Source organism: Suncus etruscus, chromosome 7 (genome assembly GCF_024139225.1).
Source record: "Suncus etruscus isolate mSunEtr1 chromosome 7, mSunEtr1.pri.cur, whole genome shotgun sequence".
In the NCBI taxonomy this organism is placed as follows: Eukaryota; Metazoa; Chordata; class Mammalia; order Eulipotyphla; family Soricidae; genus Suncus; species Suncus etruscus.
The window spans coordinates 31386636-31406789 of record NC_064854.1 but is presented as its reverse complement, the minus strand read 5'-3'; the positions used below and the strand labels follow the sequence as shown (position 1 = coordinate 31406789).

General features: G+C 38.2%; 1 protein-coding gene across 2 annotated transcripts in view; it reads right to left on the bottom strand.

The window, feature by feature from the left end:
* RAB18 (RAB18, member RAS oncogene family) overlaps window positions 1-18331 on the bottom strand; it is a 31856-nt gene extending 13525 nt beyond the window's left edge. For both annotated transcript variants that reach the window (XM_049777825.1, XM_049777826.1), the window contains exons 1-2: window positions 18135-18331; window positions 12741-12796 (exon numbers count right to left, since the gene is read on the bottom strand). In XM_049777825.1, coding sequence (XP_049633782.1) covers window positions 12741-12796; window positions 18135-18301 — 223 coding nt within the window. In that variant the 5' untranslated portion in view covers window positions 18302-18331. The remainder of the gene's footprint in view (window positions 1-12740; window positions 12797-18134) is intronic.
* Window positions 18332-20154: the final 1823 nt, after the last annotated feature.

Genomic DNA, 20154 nt, shown 5'->3' with positions numbered 1-20154 from the left:
CATTAGCTCAAAGAGCTTGGAAAGAAACTTCCAAAAGATCGTATTAGCTTGTCATAATTAATTCAGAGCAGTCCCGACTAAGATGAACTGCAGGACCCTCATATACTAAATGCTTAACAGAACACCCGACACCAATACAGACATACATTAGTAATTCTTGAATGATTTATAGTGACCCACTAAACACAAATTATGTAATAAAAAAGACATTTCAAACTGTATAATATGACAGATCTTTCTGTATCCTAGAGATTTTTTTAAAATTAGCTATTTTAGATCAGAAAGACAGAGAAGTCAACAAAACCACATAGTGACAGCACTATTAGTGAAAAGGATTTTGCTGATAATACACACCAAAGAAAATATAGTAATAAATTTATTTACACCAAACAAAAAGCTAAGCCCATGTATTAAAAAAAGTTTTCATTTGTTGGATCCATATAAAGTAACAGAATACCATACTATCTAACAAATTGTTGATATTTATATGGCCTTTAACTAAAGCAAAACTCAAGAAAATTCAGATGATAGAAACAGTTCTGATATGCTGAGTACTAAATAAAGGCCACTATAGGCATTACATAGAGATAGCAGATGAATTCTCAAGGTTTTCAACTACAGAAATTTGTACAATCATGAAATCCTGACAAATCAATGAGCCAGAACATGTCCGGAAGTAATACACATATATAAACAACTGCAAAGCGCTAAAACAGGACATTTTTTCAACAAATAGTGTTTGGAACAAGAGAATAGCCAAATATGAAAAGGTTAGATAAAATTACTCCCAACCATACTTTACAATCTAGCAGAAAATTCAAATTAAGTCACAGAACTAAAACATAATACTGTTGAGGCAACTCTGTGTTTGGCAGAAGACACAACATTAAAATCATCAACTTTTTGTTTTTCTTTTTGGGTCACACCCAGTGACACTCAGGTTACTCCTGGCTATGTGCTCAGAAATTGCTCCTGGCTCAGGGGACCATGTGGGATACTGGGGATCGAACCCAGTTCTGACTTAGGTAAGACATGTGCAAGGCAAACACCCTACTGCTGTGCTATCGCTCTGGCCCAACTTTAAAAAAAAAACAAAACTGAAATGTGTCCAAGATGTGACTTCATGTTCAAGCACATGTGCTACATATGTGAGACCCTGGGTAAGATTCTTGGCACTGAAAAGCAAACAAGCAGAAAACTAAGCTAGGAGCCTGGAAGAAGACTTTATGGCCAAAGTACCTCCTTGCAAATTTGATTTGCCATTGCCCTGCTGCTACATGACACTCTCCATATGCAATGGGGTGTGTGATCGCTGCTGCACTGCAGCTAGATTTGTGCGTACATCACCTTGAAGTCATAGACAACTCTCACTTACTGAAACAGCAAAAGGCAAAAACACTCAAAAAAGATGATCTATTAAAATACAAAACTTTTGTTTGGGACTGAAGAAATAGAACAGCGGGTATGGCATTTGCCCTACATGCTGCTGATCAGGGTTCCCATTAACGCCATATAGTTCCCGCACATTACTAGGAGTAATTCCTAAATGCAGAGCCAGAGCAGGCCCCTGAGCATCACCATGTATGGCTAAAAAAGCAAAATAAAAAAAAAATCTATTAAAAATGTAGTAATAAGATGAGGAGTGACAACACTGGAAGAAGGTATTTGCAAATAATCACTGCAGAAATTATTTAACAAAAGATTATAGACAAAATATAAAAAGAATGCTCAAATTCATTAGATCATAACTACCAATAATTTAAAAATCAAAGAAGTACTTGGGCTTCCCTCATCCACATGTACATATTACACACACTACATACATATGAATAATATTCACTTTCAATGATGCTAACTTTTAGAGAAAGTAATTAAAATCTCAAGATACCAAGACACACCAATTAAAATTGAAAAAGGTAGAGCCTCATTAAACTAGGTAACTTAGGTGAAATGTGGAAGAACAGGAACTTTCATATATTGCAAGTGTGAATGTAGAATATTTACTAAAATATAGAAACTCTCCTCATGGAAGAAAATATTTACATGATATATCAACTAAAAGACTAAGATATGGGGCTGGAGTGATAGCACAGAGGTAAGGCATTTGCCTTGCATGCAGCTGACCTGGGACCAACTTTGGTTTGATTCCTGGCATCCCATATGGTCCCCCGAACCAGGAGCGATTTCTGAGCATAGACCGAGGAGTAACCCCTGAGTGCAGCCAGGTGTGGCCCTCAAACCCAAAAATAAATAAATAAATAAATGAATGAATGAATAAATGAATAAATAAATGACTAAGATACTATCAAAAATTTCCAAAAATAATAAGATGAATAGAAACTTGCCCAAAGAAATATAGAACAGAACTTGCCCAAACTTGCCAGTAAGCATATAAAAGGAGTTATCAAGTCCTAACAGGAAAATGTAGATTGCCAGAGCGATAGCACAGTGGTAGGGCATTTGTCTTGCACGCAGCTGCCCAGGATAGACCTGAGTTCAATCCTTGGCGTCCCATATGGTCCCAGAGCCAGGAGCAATTTCTGAGAACATAGCCAGGAGCATCACCTGGTATGGTCAAAAAAAAAAACAACAACAAGGAAGTCCATTTTGGTGCCGGAGCAATAGTGCAGCAGTACTGTGTTTGCCTTGCATGCGGTAGATCCAGAATGGAGCTAGCTTGATCCCCGGCGTCTCATATGGTCCCCTGTCCAGGAGCGACCACACCAGTGGGAATGTCATATATCAGACTAGAGGGCATCAGAGGGGTTAAGGAACTTGTCTACATCCAGCCAATGGCAGATTCAAATATCAGCACTGTTTCCCCATCACCATCAGGTGTGATCTGTGAGCACAGAAGCAGAAGTAAGACCTGAGCATCACCCACACATAAAAAAAGACTAGAACAAACAGAGTTAGCAAGAAAATGGTGACAAAGGACGTTTCATCCAACATTAGGGGAATATCATCTGGTTTCTGTTTCTATGGAAAGAAGCCTGAAGATTTCTCAAAACAATAGGTATCCAACTCCCACAGCACTCAAACATTCTACTTCTTTTGTAAGGGTGGGTGTCCTGGAGTAAATGGGTGATGCCAACCCACACTGTTAAGGAGTGGCTCATTCTACCAATTCAAATGTTACTATCTTCTGTAAACATGTGCAGACATACCCAGAGATAGATAATATTTTAACAACTATTTGGACATTCCTTGAATCCAGTCAAACTGACATGGAAAATGAACTGTCATAGACACCATATTATCTTGATTACTTAGTTTTATAATACAAAAAATTTTTAATACTAATGGGCGTATCAATACTGAACTCTTTAAAACTAGAGCCAAATGATAGTGTAATTCCTTAGACTTCCTTGTGTTTTCAGGGGCTAGAGTAATAATACAGCAGGTAGGGCATTTGTGTTGCACATAGTAGACCCAGGTTCAATCCCAGGTATTACATATGGTTCCTCAAATTCACCAGGAATGATTTCTGAGCTCAGAGGCAAAATAAAAAGCCCTGAGCATTGTTGAGTGTAGCCTACAACCAAAAAAATTCTTGTGGCTTCAAAATTATGTTATTTGTATCTCTATATGTTTATATTAGAAGTAAAAATTTGTTTTTGGGGCCTCACTCTGCAGTGCATAAGGCTTATTTTTGGTTCAGTCCTTCTCACCCGGAGATCATGTAATATCAGGACCTGAACTCAGGTCTCCCTCATTTAAAGCAAACATTCCACTTCTTGGCATCTATGTTGAGAACACAAACACATTAACTAGAAAAGGCCCATGCACGCCTAAATTCATTGTAATGTTAAGTACAAAAATCATGATATGAAAACAACCTAAGCGGCCAAAAACAAAGGAATGAATAAAGTAGCTGTGGTATATATACAGGATGAAATACAATTTAGCATAAGATGAAACCTTCCCATTTACTGCATCTTGAATGGAACTAGAGGACACCATATTAAACAAAGTCAGTCAGAGGAAGGAGGATAAATAGCAGGTGAAGTAACTTTTCTGTAGTAGAAAGAGGAACAAAACAAGGAAATAGAAAATGCTGGAAGATGACAGCAGATTATCAAGTAGTGGGGGCCATGGGTAAGGAGGTGATAGGTGAGGAGGGTAAGGAGGCCTAGAGGTGATGTAAGGACAATTGAGCTCTGATTGTGGTGTAGGTGCAGTAACCATGTACATCAAAGCTATAAACATTAATACTACTACTATAGCCATGTTACCTAAACTATAATAATTTTAAAGTAAAAACAAATTAAAAATAGCCAACCTATTTTTCAAAGTTTAACATGTGTTTATCATTTATGACTTGACAATCCCATTAATGGGGCCAGAGCAAATAGCACAGTGGGTAGCACGACTGCCTTGCACATGGTCCACCCAGGTTCGATCACTGGCATCCCATAAAATTACCCGAGCCTGCCAGGAGTAATTTCTGAGTGCAGAGCTAGGAGTAATCCTTGAGTGTCACCGGGTATGGCACCCCCACAAAAAATAGAAAAAAAAACCCACAATTCTGTTAATGGGTACTAAAATAAAGAAATAAAATCAATAATCTTATAAACTAAAATGTTCATCTATAACAAGCATATTCATAAATCACCAAAAACTAGAATAACCCAAACATCCTATAACAGGTGAAAAGATAAACCAACTCAGAGATACCCACAAATCATAAGAACATAAGAACATGCAACAATATGGATATAGTTCAAAGATATATTATTCTAAATAAAAGGAGTTAACCTCAAAAAAATGTCAGTTTAAGTCAGATGTATGGCATTCTCAAAAAGACACAACAGAAATAGAGACCAATTAGTGGGTATCAGGAATTAGTGGCAATAAAAAGGGCAGCACTAATGTGGGAGGTGACAGAATCTGGAATCTCGATTGTGATGATGATTATAGGACTGTATGTTTAAGATTTTAGAACACATGTTAAAATTCAAACTGGCATCATTAAAAAGGTTGATCTCATAGGGTAGTTTTTATAGGGGCCTTCCCCATAGATATGGCCCTAATGTCAGTTAAAGTCAGATGTATGGCCTGAAGCACCACTGGACCCAGCAGCACAGTTTCAGAGGTTGAAGCAGTGAACCACAAGGCCTGAACAGCATCAGGGTGCCCAGAATATTTATTGCTCAGTAAGTCACTGCTATCAAAACAGAATAAGTACTGTTTCCAATTCACATGCTCAAAACGTAATAGATCAAAAACACTTTTTTTTTTTTTTTGGTTTTTGATTTTTGTTTTTTATTGGATCACACCCAGTGATACTCCTGGCAGGCACGGGGACCAAATAGGAGGCCAGGATTCAAATCATTGTCCATCCTGTATCAGCTGCATGCAAGGCAAATGACCTACTACTGTGCTATCTCTCCTCCACCCTCAAAAACACTTTTGGAAGGAAAATTTCTGCTTTCCAACTTATGACTGTTAACATTCAAAATTTTGTGAAACTGTTCCTGGGGCCTTTAAAGCAATTAAATTCTTTATTTAAAAGAAAAGCTGTTTTAGAATTGGGGGTCAGGCTGATTATTCTTTCTGCCTGAAGGCACAGTAGTTCACAGACACACCTGATACCCTAACTTAACCTTATTAAACTGCCAAGTCACCAAACTCTTCCAGATCTACATTATGTAATATCTCAACATTTCAAGGTAGTGTTATGTTAGCCCATTAGAACCAAAGCAATCGGATGGTAAAGTTGCACAGGAGAGCTTAAGCAGTAACACTGATACTTAAATGGTGAGCTTAAACTGTAACACAGAAGATTCAACTCATACCAGTCACAACCCAGTAAATCCTTAGACACCGTGGAGAGATATAACAATTATTTCAAATTGACCCTTATTAGTCTAGATTTTGGTAATTCCATTTGCCCTTGTGCTAGGAAACAATATGAAGTAAATTTGTGCCTGACTGGGGGCTAGCTGGGGTGGTAAGTGAGAAACCGGGGATGCTGATGACAGGAAGGTGACACTGGTAGTGGAACCGATGCTGGGATATATCATGCCTAAAACAATTGTTTATGAACAAATTGATAAATTATGGTATAATAATAAAAATATTTAAACAAATAAGTAAAAATTGTTCATTGTGTTATTCTATTTCTAGTGATCTTGTCTTTGAACTTAATTAAGGATGTAACATAATTAATATAACTATTTCTTTTTTTTTTTTTTTTTTTTTTGGTTTTTGGGCCACACCCGTTTGACGCTCAGGGGTTACTCCTGGCTATGTGCTCAGAAATCGCCCCTGGCTTGGGGGGACCATATGGGACGCCGGGGGATCGAACCGCGGTCCGTTCCTTGGCTAGCGCTTGTAAGGCAGACACCTTACCTCTAGCGCCACCTTCCCGGCCCCATAATATAACTATTTCTACCAAATTTTTTCTTGTGCTTTGAGCAAAATTTGCCTTTTATATTAGCATCTATGTTCAGTGCCTACTTTTTATGTTTTGTTAATGAAATAAACTTTTTCATCATTCTATAATATTCATTTCATTCTTTCTAGTGACTTTTATACTTTAACTTACAATGGATAACTACCTCCTTCCTCTCTACTTTTATACTATTTGCATACTTTATTTTCTAGCTTTTTTGGGGGTGTGAGGGGCTTCTGGCTTTTGGGCCACATCCGGTAGTGCTCAGGATTTATTCCTGGACTCAGGAATCACTCCTGGAAGGCTCAGGTGGCCATAATATAGGGTGCAAGGGATGGAACCCGGGTTGGTCCCTTGCAGGGCAAATACCCTACTATAGCTCTGGCCCCTCAAACTTTTCTTATTTAAGTACTTCCCATCTTCATCTGACATCTGGACTAGAACTCGACATATTAATAGTTCACTAATATATTTTGCTAGCTTATTTTTCTCTTATGACATATAAGGCACATTTCTGAGTATTTTTAAAAAGATTATGAGGGAGTGTTAAGAATCACTGATCTAAGTCAACAAATAATAAATTCTGTCTAACCTCAGTTGACAGAAATACTCTAAAATATTTTAATAAGTATGTATTAATAGCCTCTGTATATCTTGAAAACAGTTCTCAAATGTTCTAAAGAACCTTAAAATGAAAGATCTATTTTTATATTTGGGATTATATAAAGTAAATAAAAATATTACTGTGAAGCAAATTTTGCCATAACTAATTTATACAAGGATATAATCTGCATGCTTAAATTTTACTCGATTCTATCAATGTAGCTGTTAAGTACAAGTAAAAATAGCATGTATTTGTAAAAGTCATCTTTTATAGAGTTGATGGGAATCCATCCTTTTGATTCATGTCTCAATTCCTAAGAAACCAACTGGTGACTTTAAGTAAGGACTTAGTGTCTGTTTGTCACCATAAGGTCTTTCCATGGGGGGAAAAAATAAAAAGAGTAATTTTATTTTTCAACATTCCCATGTAATAAACAAAAATATAGTTGAAATATTATAATTTGGTTCCCTTTTATGTCAGCAATGTTTTTAAATTTTGCTGTTTCATTGTTTTCTTCTTTAGAGATTCAAATATATTTATAATAGATCTTCTGTTCTGATTTATGCATCCATCATTTTCTCTAAAGTTCTTAATGACTTATTTATTTTGGCAAAGTCAGTCCATCTTTTCCATGTCTAGCCTAGATGTCATTTTACTATGTTTTCCATAGTTTCCACTGTCCAATATGCTTTCGATCTCACTTTTATTTATAAAAATGATTTTATTTTCTTAGTTACATATTTTCCTTTCCTTCAGTTCTCTTATCGTATATCATGTTTTCTCATGTAGTCATTCTCTGCTTCCCTGACCTGCTAATGTCTCTGTTTGGTGCTCTTAGCAGTACATCCTTCTGTTCAGCTTTTAAACTTCACAGCAAAATATTTAATCATAATTTTTATCTCCTTTATAGCAATATTTTCTGTTCCTTTCTTCCTTTCTGGTTCCTGGATTGGGGTAGTTGCCTTGCACTGGAATCTTTTTCTTTATTGACCTTTGAAAGAGGTTAGGTTTTCCTGAAGAAGCAATTTGTATAAAAGTCGTGCAAAAGATCACAGTGCATCAATTGTGGGCCAGCAAAGATTTTTTCAGTATTCTTACTTTGGTGTGATGTCAGGAAATAAAACAGAGGGCCTCACACATAGGAGGCATATGCTCTACTACTGAGGTATATCATTGACCTCAAATTTTTTTTTTAATTAAAGCTAAATAGTACAGCAGATAAGGAATTTGCCTTGAAAGTGATTAACCTGGGTTCAATCCCTGGTGTCCCATATGGTCCATCCCCTGAGCACCACCAGGAGTGATTCCCTGAGCACCACTGTGTTCCAAAAACAAAGAAAAAATATTTTTCTTTAGTCAAGGGTTTTTAACATAAGAATAACTTAATTTTTACCTCTCAACAGCCAATGTTGATAGGTAATTCTGAGATTTTAAACAAGACAAAGATAATGACCCTACTGCTATAGGTTCAGATAAATGCAAAAATAAATCTTAAGTTGCACCTTTTTTGGCTTCCTCTTGTCAACTTTAGGTCAAATCACTTACAAGGAAACTTCAGCCATTAGCTCACAAAACCCATTTTGCAGGAATGCAGGTTTAGTGTGTCAGATGAGCCTTACAATTTCATGAAGCAACTCCTACTTGACAACTCAGAAATCTGGGTCCAGGCATCTTAGCCTCATCCTCCAAGAGCATAGTGTGTTCTGACTCCACTGCTTGGGGCAACCACTCTACTACTCTCCTGCTTGGAACATGAGCTGCGTTCCAGCTTAGTAGAATTTGAGTCTTACGCCCTCCCCCCGCCCTTTATTATTACCTAACTGCCAGAAAACAACCAAAGAAACTATCGTAATCAACTTCATAGCACTATCTTCAAACCGAACATCAACAAATTCTCTTAAAAGAATGGGGGAGAGCTGTAACCTTGCCCACAAATGCAGTTGCCAGGTTTGATCTAAGCCAGCTCCATAGACTCACTCTTTCTCAAATGAGAATGTAAACCAAGCTGTAAAAAATTATGAATAAACTGGCCATGCAGCAAAAAGCTGGATATCTTGGGAAGAGAGGGAGGTCTAAACCTCCACCTTGCCAAACCCAGAATCACCATATTCCTGATGGTCCTGCCTCAGCACCCCTTTATGATTCTCTTCAGGAACACCAATCTGGCCTAATTTAGAGTACTCCAGTATTTGGGCTGATAAAACCAGAACATTTTGGAGCAAGGTCAGGCCCCCTCTCCTGCAGCTAAGAACATACCCCACAAACATTACAGTATCACTAATAGTGCTTGGAACTGATGATCAACTTTATTTGTTTGATACTGTCATCCCTATAAGAACACACCAGTTTAACAAAATAAACAACTAACAAGAGCTTATTAAAGCTTTTGCCATTATATTAATGACTACATTGAAGATACAATAATTTTCACAGATGTACTTGCTACTGTACTTTTTTCATTTTTTAAAAAACACTTTCTTCTCTTCCTTTTTATTTTTTTAAATTTCTATATTGTTTTTAATAATTTTGCTCTCACTTATCTGAAAACAAATGTATTACTGTCAGCTATGTCATGCATTTTATTTTAATAGTTAATGTAAAAAATTAAAATTAAAAAATAAGGGGGGGGCCAGGAAGGTGGCGCTAGAGGTAAGGTGTCTGCCTTACAAGCACTAGCCAAGAAACGGACCGCGGTTCGATCCCCGGCGTCCCATATGGTCCCCCCAAGCCAGGGGGCGATTTCTGAGCACATAGCCAGGAGTAACCCCTGAGCGTCAAACGGGTGTGGCCCAAAAACAAAACAAAACAAAACAAAAAATAAGGGGCCGGGCGGTGGCACAAGAGGTAAGGTGCCTGCCTTGCCTGCACTAGCCTTGGACGGACCACAGTTCGATCCCCCGGCGTCCCATATGGTCCCCCAAGCCAGGAGTAACCCCTGAGCGTTACCGGGTGTGGTCCAAAAACCAAAAAAAAAAAAAAAATTAAAAAATAACTGGGGAGATTGTGGTCTGAAAAGATGGTATATATCAGTGGTATGGTGCTGGTATAAACAAACTAGTCATGTTTTGAGCAAAATTTACATTAATTAGTAGCTTTACTATAAGTAAGGAACCCAAGTCCCAGCGCCAGTAATGGGCCAAACATAATGCTCTGAAAAACACTATTATGGAATTCCTAAAACACATATCCTGATATTGAGTCATGAGGCCATAATTAGACAAATGAAACAGAAAGATATTCTACCAAAAGTCCAACCAGTACTCTTTAAAAATGTCAAGGCCACAAAAGACAAAATTTACAGTATTATTCCAACATTAAATGATTAAAGAGAACTAACAAATTCAATCTGTACTCCTAAATCAGAAACAATTCTTTTTCTTTTACTATATGACATTAGTGTGATAATAAATGAAATATATTAAATTTAGGATTGTGACCATCTGTGTCCAAAGATAGAAATAAAATAATTTATAAAAGTATTTATGTGTCAGGGCCGGCGAGGTGGCGCTTGAGGTAAGGTGTCTGCCTTGCAAGCCCTAGCCAAGGAAGAACCGCGGTTCAATCCCCTGGCGTCCCATATGGTCTCCCCAAGCCAGGGGCAATTTCTGAGCACTTAGCCAGAGTAACCCCTGAGCATTAAACGGGTGTGGCCTGAAAAATCAAAAATAAAAAAGTATTTATGTGTCAAAAAAGTATGTATCAACATTTATATAACTAATACTTATAATATTGGTTTCATAATTGAGTCATACCATTTGTTAAGTGAAAATAACTATATCATAGACCAACAGAAAATTTCTATAGATTAGTGGTTTGGTTTTGCGGGGGAATCAGAGAGACAATACAGCAAGCAGAGCACTTTCCTTGCCTACATTTGACTCAAATTCAATCCCCAGAACCCAATATGGACCCCAAAGGTTCTGTCAGAAGTAATCCCTAAGCATAGAGCCAAAAGTATGTCCAGAGCACCTCATAGTGTGACCAAAAAAAAAAAAGCCGTTAAAAAAGTTAAAATATCAACAAACCAGAAAGACTACTTTGGCAATAGATCTTAATTATCTAGAGCAGAGATTTCAAAATTTATTTGGCCTAATGCCCCCTTTTCACAACAACAACAAATCACTTTGTTTCCCAGAAAATCTGCCTTTTTAAAGTGAACAAAAAGTTCTTCCAAACTGTACAGGCAGCTACTATTACCACTCAGATTCCTTCCAGCACAAATCTCACCCCCGACTCCAGTCCCACCACCCCAGTAATGCCCACTTACTTTTGGGAAACACTAATCTAGTGGCTAAAGACTTTATGTTGCAGTAACAACTCAAAACATACACACACAGAGTACATGGGACATAGTAACATGGGTCAATTAATCTGGAATAGGATATTTGATCTATTTTTTTTTACAACTTTTCTCTAATTATAAAACTATTTAACAATAAAAAGAGGGGGAAAACAAAGTAAAACAAAATCAGTTAAAAGATATTTTATTTTCTCTAATATGTTAAGATTCTTTTGACTACATTTCACTTGTCAAGTCCTGTAATCTTACAGCTAGGAGAGTATGTGGCATAGTTTTTCACCAAAACTTATTTGATGGAGTCAATGAAATTAAATTACTTTTTCAGGGTCATAATTGGAGCAGAGCTAAGGTTACAATTTTGCTCTGATTCAGTTCTTTCAAATATTACAAGCTGTCTTATGTCTCTTTCTGCTGTCCTCTTACCTCCTAAAAACATGTAATATTAGCCCTAACTTCTTATATATTCCAATAAGCGAGTTTGGCAAAGTAAATATCATTTTTTTTTGTTTGTTTTTCGGGCTACACCCATTTGATGCTCAGGGGTTACTCCTGGCTAAGCGCTCAGAAATTGCCCCTGGCTTGGGGGGACCATATGGGATGCCGGGAGATCGAACCACGACCCTTCCTTGGCTAGCGCTTGCAAGGCAAATGCCTTACCTCTAGCGCCACCTTGCCAGCCCCAGTAAATATCATTTAAAAAAAATAAAAAAATAAAAAAATACTGAGTTACTCAAAATTTTAATAGCTACAATCTATACATATTAATAAATTTTTATATAGAAAGTTGATAATAATTTTATAAAACCTACCCAATATCGTAGTGAATGCTAAATATATAAAGGTAATACATTTCACTGTCAGGTTCATGGTGATCAAGACCAGACATATCAAGTCTACTTTACACATCATATACTCCCACTTCTTACTGTTTGCCCAGCATACAATAAATATTAAAATAATTTTACACTATTAAATAAAAGTTAACTCACTATACTGGAAAGAAACATGTATGTTGGTCACAGTATCTGTGGTATAAACAGTGTCATGAGACAACAGATAAAAATCATTTTTGCATCATGAAATCTGAAAAGATTTCCAAACATTTAAGGACACTGAGATTAAGCCTTGAGGGGTGAAGCAATGTACAGTGAGTTGGGCGTTTGCCTTGCAAGTCACTGACCCAGCTCTGATCGTGGCACCACATATGGGTCCTTAAAACTCTTCCAGTAGTGATCCTTGAGCACAGAGCCAGGTGTAAGACCTGAGCAGTGCTGGATGTGGCCCAAAATCAACAACAACAAAGATTAAGACCTGAGAGACAAATGTAAAGCTTCAACAGCTATAGAAGCAACAAGATTTTAAGAGTAAGGTAAGGGAGTTAACTAACAACACCTAGAAAATACTTGGTATTTCTATTAAATATTTAAATATAGACTTACCTATTGTTGCGGCAAGTTCTGGATCAAAAGTATCATCTGTGAACCTCAAGAGCAAGCTAAAAGAGAAGTTAAAAAGAAAGATTAGGAATTTGCCTTTTCTAATTATGTGATGCTTTCATGATGATGTATTTTATATTTGTAACAAATTTTAATGCCTATTAGAACAACTTATGTAAATTTGCTCCCAGAAATGCTCCATCAGTGCAAATACACAAAGAATTAAATTACAGAAAAGGTAGTTAAGAGATTCCCAAGAGCAATATATTTCCTGTGCTCCCCTACACAATTCCCTTAGTACAAAAAGGTATCAGTATGAGGAAAAGATATTAGCAACATGTCAAGCCTTGGAAGTTTCATGTACCACAAGCAAAAAATATTTTTAAATTCTTAAATTTAAATCCCCTCTGATCCACTCTGAATTTAAGTAAAAAATGAAAAGACTGGAGCTGGAATAATAGTACAAAGGGTAAGGCACTTGCCTCACACACAAACAACCTGGGTTCAATACCAGTACCCGGTATGACCCCTGAGCTCCAAGAGTGATCTCTGAGCATAGAAACCAGAAGACATGAGTAACAATGGATGTGGTGCCTAAATAAAAAATAAATAAATAAATAAAAATAAATAAATAGAAAAAAGGGCCTGGAAGTCTATTGTTTGGAACATTTAACCTGAGACTTTACCAGCAGCAATTCCTGAGCACAAAGTCAATAAATAAATAAATAAATAAATAAATAAATAAATAAATAAATAAAAATAAACCCTGAGCACCACTGGAGTATAGTCCAAAAGACAAAAAATATCCCCCAGCTTCCTAACAAATGGGAGTAGAGGCCTGGAGGAGTAACTCAATGGCTTAGAATACTGGCCCCTTGCAAGTATAAAGCCATAAATTCAATCACTGGTGCCTCCACATGCATTGAGCATGATGCAGGCAACTAACAAGCAGTTTCCTTGCATATGACAGCCAGGCGTCTATGCTGCCCACAATAAAGGGGTGCAATCCTCAAGAGTACCATAACTGTAGAGACACCAGGAAGTGTTAAGTTGTGGCATGGGAGCACCATAACTCAGTGTCTTGGCAAGGACTCTGAGCTATAAGAGAACCAGAGCCATATCTGAACTCCTAGTACGGATAACAACAAAACATACTGTATTTTCTGCTCTATAAGATGCTCCTGATAATAAGACACATATAGTTTTTTGGATGCTCTCCTCCCCTGCACTCAGGCTTCAGCTCCAGGCAGCATTAGCTCCATAAAACGCATTTCTGGGGGTGGGGAAGTGTGTCTAATGTACAAAAAATATGGTAATAATAAATATGTATTTGAAAGCAATACAAAATGTGAAAGAATGTCAGGGGACAACTCCAATCTAGGGCAGTGGTTGTGGCTCAGCAATAATGTGTTTGCCTAGTACATGTTCCATCCTAGGTTCCATCTCTGACACAACCTACACACACACACACACACACACACACACACACACACACACACACACACACACAAACCTGTAGGTTGTGTGGTTATGATAAGACTATAAAGAGATAAATCTAGGAAATGGGAGAGAAAATAAAACAGATGGAAATACAGGGGAAAAATTGGGAGAATGCTCTAAAGCTTTATATCTCAAATATCAATCATTACAAGCTCTTTAAAAATATGTAATCTTACCTACATTATCTCCTAAAGGGCAAGACTAATCTTTCGGCCTGTGTGCATTAGTAAAATCGAGGCAACAGCTTTTATAATTCAGAATTCCAGGGGATGAAAAGACCAAATTTTAGACTATAATTATTGCTGTCAATTTTTTGGCTTGGGGATTGTTTTGTTTCGTTTTGGTCTAAAGAATATATTGCAAAGCATAATGGCCTCTTGGCAGTTTCCAAAGCCAGTGTTATAAATTATATTTAAATGACTTTCTCCCTTTTTGTTTTGGTCTCTTCTCTCTACCACAAAACCAGAGCCACAAAGGAAAGCAAAAGAGTCAAACTGCAAATTTTATATTGAATCTTCTTGACATTACCAAACTTTTTACTTACTTCCAACATGAGAAACATGACAATAAAATAAGAATCTTATAAAAAAAAAGTTATTCTCTTCCATATTTAAACTTTAAAGAGTAAATATTTCAATAAAATCTCAGCCACTGATCTTTTAAATATTAAAAAAAAAGATATCTCAAGTGAACAAGATATGACACCTGATTACCACAGAAATTATCTTTATAAAAACATAAGCTATATGACCTTGTAGAGAGAAAAATCAGGATAATGATGCCTGGGCTGTGAAGACAGTTCAGTGGGTTGAGGACGTGCTCTGCATAAAGGAGACTTGTTCAATCCCTAGCATATGGTCTCCAAACCACCTTCAGAAGCAAACCCAGGCACAGAGTTGGGAATAGCTCCTGAGAGGCACTAGGTAGTTAATCACTATCACCCCTTAAAAAAATAAAAGACAATGCTATACTAATATAGATAATACTAATCTTATTGGCTTTTATTTAACAAACATCACAATGTGACAGGCACTGGACCCAGCCACTGAGACCGAGTTTCATTCTTACAACCCTTGCCAAGCCATTGCCAGGAAAGGCAGGGAATTGGGATGGTATAGAGCAAACGCTTCAATGCAGGTTCTGTGGGTAAGTCTTGGACAGTGGTTCCTGGGAGCTAGAAAGAGTACTGAACATCTTTTTGCATGCATTTTTCAAGGCTGATTTCATTTCTCAGATTTTGAAAGGAATGCATACCAATAAATGATTAAAAACTATGGCCTACAGCTGTGCTTCTCAACTGAGGGCCAGTATACATTCCTGTGGGTCACAGGTTGTATTCCAAAAAGAACATGGGGGGAAGAAATCATACAAATGTGAGAACAGAGCACAAAACTAAGGGGCCACAGGAAGAAAACAAATCACAGAAGGAAGCCTGTGAGAGAAATACTGCCCTAAAAAATATATAAACTTAAGTCTTAGTATTTTCAAAGTTAAGGCTTGCCACACAGAGCTACAAAGAAAATTTCTATGACTATAACTAATCTAATCTTAATTTTGTAGCCAAAACTTGTCACATAAGCTACAAATAAAAGAACTACAATTGTAATTAGCCTACATTTCTTAATTTCTTATCATGAAGTTGGCCAAAAAAGAGATGGCAACTTAGTAGCAAGTCTATGTAATGCCTTCCAGTTTCTGAAATGCTTTGCTATTTCCTACTTTACCATGGCTAGTCACTGACACAAAGAACTTCATATACTTAATATTAAATGAATTTCAAAGATTCCTATTCAAACTTCATTTTCCAAATGAAGCACTGAAAGCCTCAGGTATTCAAATATCATACTAAATGGCAGCACTGGTTTCAAAATCCAATACTGTTTATTTTCCCAATAGTTTGAAACACATTAAAAAAAAAACACCACAATTTGAATTAGTGAAGATGTCATCTGTTATGCAACTTCTCAACAAACACAAGTCTAACTTACATTTAACTCTGAATCAAAAAAGAAATAGAAATAAATAAGCAGTTAGAATTACCCTTTCAGACTATATCCATGACATGTTTTTATACTAACTCACCTTTAAACACATAGATTATTTTAGAACCATTTAAAGTTCTCATCTGTTCAGAATGTGTTTGAGGCTATTTTCCATAGAAAACTATCTCTATCAATAATGTATAACTTGTTAGAAAAATAATTTTCACCAAATACAAAATCCTCTTGTACAGAAGTTCTTAAAGGTGTGAAGGGAGTAACCAAATCTGAAGAGAGTTACACTAAATGAAATAATGACAGCAATAGTTTTCACATCAAAACAAGTGATTCTAACCTACTTGAGTTTTAACCTACTTGAGTCATATCTCAAGGGAAACAGTCATAAGGCTATGGAACTCTAGTATTACAACTGTCAGTATATAAGTATGATTATAATCAATACAAAGATTTTTCTTAGGGGCCTAAGAGAAAGCACAATAAGTATGGATGGCATTTCCCTTGTACACAGCTGACCCAGACTCCTTCCCTGACATCACATATGGTTCCCAAGCTCACCAGGAGTCCTGAGTGCAGAGCCAGAAGTAACCCCCTAAGCATTGCCAGGTGTGGCCCCCAAACCAAAAAGCATATATTTTACTTAGCTCTTTGACACACACATAACACCATCTTTACCCAAACCACAATGCTTCACTCATCTATTCTTTGTTAAGTATACTTCACTTCAATATACAGAGTATATTAAATGTGCCACACTCTGAAGACTGATGGTCATACTTTAAAAATAAAAGTTTCTGGGGCTGGAGAGATAGCATGGAGGTAAGGTGTTTGCCTTGCATGCAGAAGGACGGTGGTTCGAATCCAGGCATCCCATATGGTCCCCTGAGCCTGCCAGGAGCGATTTCTGGGCTTAGAGCCAGTAGGAACCCCTGAGCGTTGCTGGGTGTGACCCAAAAACCAAATAAAATAAAATAAAAGTTTCCAAAGTATTTCTGAGTACAACCAATTGATTTGTAAACATCAAAAAAATTCTTCCTTTTAGGGCAACATACCAAGCGGAATAACAAACAGGAAACTGTTAACTTATGCTGGAACTTGCATAGGAGCCAATAACCAAACACATCATGAGAAAGAGGGCACAGATAACTTCAGCTGGAGAACTTTGTCCCAAGGCCTAGGTGAAAGCAAAACCTTTTGACACCCCCCAGTCTCAACTCTTGCCCTTATCACTCAACTCCACTGTATTATTTTCTCACAAGAAATGCGCACGCACACACACACACACACAACTTTTCACCTGTCATGTATATACATACGCCCAATCCCAACTCTTGCCCTTATAACTCAAAACTCCAATGCACTCTTTTCTCACAAGAATGCTCACACACGCACACACACACACACACACACACAACTTTTCATCAGTCATGCATCTACATCAAAGGCAGGATGCAACAATCACAGTATTTGCAAAGACCATCCAGGACAGAAGCGCTATTATTCTTCGCTCATGAATCAAAGCACAAAGATCCAAGAAGCTTTTTCACAGCTGACTCATTTAAGAAAAGCGAAATCGCAGAGCCACGAAGAAGCTGCCACTCCTGACTTGCAGGATGACAGGCGTCCTGGGGACACAGGCCCCAACGCGCCCGCCACGCCCTAAGATCGGGGGCGGCCGGGGGGCCGTGGCAGGGACTCTGGGCTTCTATTGGCTTTTGTCTATTCGCCTGTTTGCTTGTTTGTTTGTTTGTTTCCGTCGCTTGGAGCCAGGGGCGGACGGACGCGGGGCCCACCCAGGCCTGGGCCCTGTCAGGCCTCCGCCGTTGCCCGACCCGACTGTCAGCGTCCACCGAGGCCAGGAGCCCGGCCTCGGTCATCAGGGCCCGCGGGCCCGCCTCACCTCGACTTCCCCACGCCACTCTCGCCGATGATGAGGATCTTGAGGGTGGTCAACACGTCCTCGTCCATCCTGACCCCGCTCCGCTCCGCTCCGCTCGCCGCCGCCCAGCTGGCCGCCCCGCTGTGGCTTGCCTCGACCCTTAACCCCAGACTCGGCGACCCGCGCATGCGCAGCGCGTCGCAGCCGCCGCTGCCACCTTCTCCCGACTCCCGACTTGTTTGGGCTGCGGGAAGCCGTACCGCCCCACTTCCGCCCGGAGGAAGCTCTGCGCCTGCGCACAACTGAGACGCGCACGTCTTTCCGGAAGTCGTGTCCTCCCGTGCGCAAGCGCAGATGGGAGAGCTCAGAGTTTTATTTGGTTCCCCCGCCCCCAGCCTCTGGCTCTTCTTCCCAATTCTATCCTAACAATTTTTGGGCTCATGCTTGGGACAGAAATGAATCAGGTTTTTGTACCGTTCTGTACTTTAGCAGCTGTGTCGTAGAGGGAAAGCAGAGGATTTGAAGATAGAGTTGAAGGTAATGTTTGTGGTCCTTACTCCACCACATTGCATTACAGATGTCTAACTGCCTTCTGTTACCTTCTGAGCCTATTTTATCTCACAGAGGCCATAATATTGCTTATAATAATACCACATACTTAAAAGTGTTATGCTCTTCTGGGCCTCAGCAGTAAGGACAGTGGGAAGGGTGTCTGTCTCACACACAGGATCCCATATGGTTCCCCAAGCACCACCCAATAAAAGTAAGTTATGACATGCACCGTGCTTACTCAAATGCTCAATGAAAGACATGACCCTGGTTTTATTCCTAGCATATTCTTTTTTACACTAAGAGAACTCTTTAGAAGTAAGTTTCTCTTAAAAGTGAAGTTCCAATTAGCTGAGTCAGAACTCTGATGGTGCAAGTTCAAACCAACTATACCTGCTCATCAGAGCTGTTACACAACTGCAGGAATTGTTTGCCTATGCTTTGCCTCTTTCAGAAAGTACCAGATCTCTCTCTCTCTCTCTCTCTCTCTCTCTCTCTCTCTCTCTCTCTCTCTCTCTCTCTCTCTCTCTCTCCTCACTTTACCTAGCATGGTGCTTGTTACTAACAGACACTCAAAATTAATTTTCATAGAATAATTATAATGCATATATATATAATTATATATCTTATAGAACATACTTTATAATTGATTGATTCATTCACCGTGTAGTTGCCAAAGATCCATATGTGTTACATACTTGTGCTTCATAGAGAAGACAAATTAAGCAATAAAGCAAAAATAAACTTTAACCAAATTAGTGGTTACCAGAAGAAGGGGATATGCAGGTAAAGGTAAACAAATCAAGCAAAATAGTTCAGTTCATTTTGATGGTTGTTAGAAATTGTTTGCACCTTACCCCACACAATAAAAGCTCAATTTTATGGTTAGGAAAAGATATGGTGAACATAATATAGGCTAAACGGTGCTAATTTATAATAATTATACCTAAAGTGTATATAATTTATATGTTTGTATAATTTATATGTGTTTGTATGGGGCTGGAGTGGTGGCACAGGGGTAGGGCGCTTGCCTTACACTTGGCTGACCTAGGATGGATCATCCCTGGTGTCCCATATGGTTCCCCAAGCCTGGAGCGATTTCTGAGCCCAAAGCAAGAGTAACCCTTGAGCGTCACTGGGTGTGGCCCAAACATCACCATCCCCAAAAAAGAAGTATATGTGTTTGTATTATCTATCTATCTATCTATCTATCTATCTATCTATCTATCTATCTATCTATCTACACAAAAAAGAAGTATATGTGTTTGTATTATCTATCTATCTATCTAGATTATACAAATATATAAGTTTATACAATATATTATGTATAAGATATATATTTATAAAATTGTAATGCTCCTTCCAAAAAATTAGAATTTTTGCCCACACCCAATTTTGTCTGTTGGTTTGGGTTTTGTTTTTGGTCCATATACTTCAGTGCTCAGGGATCAGCACTTGGATCACTTGTGGAGAGCTTGGGGAACCATACAGG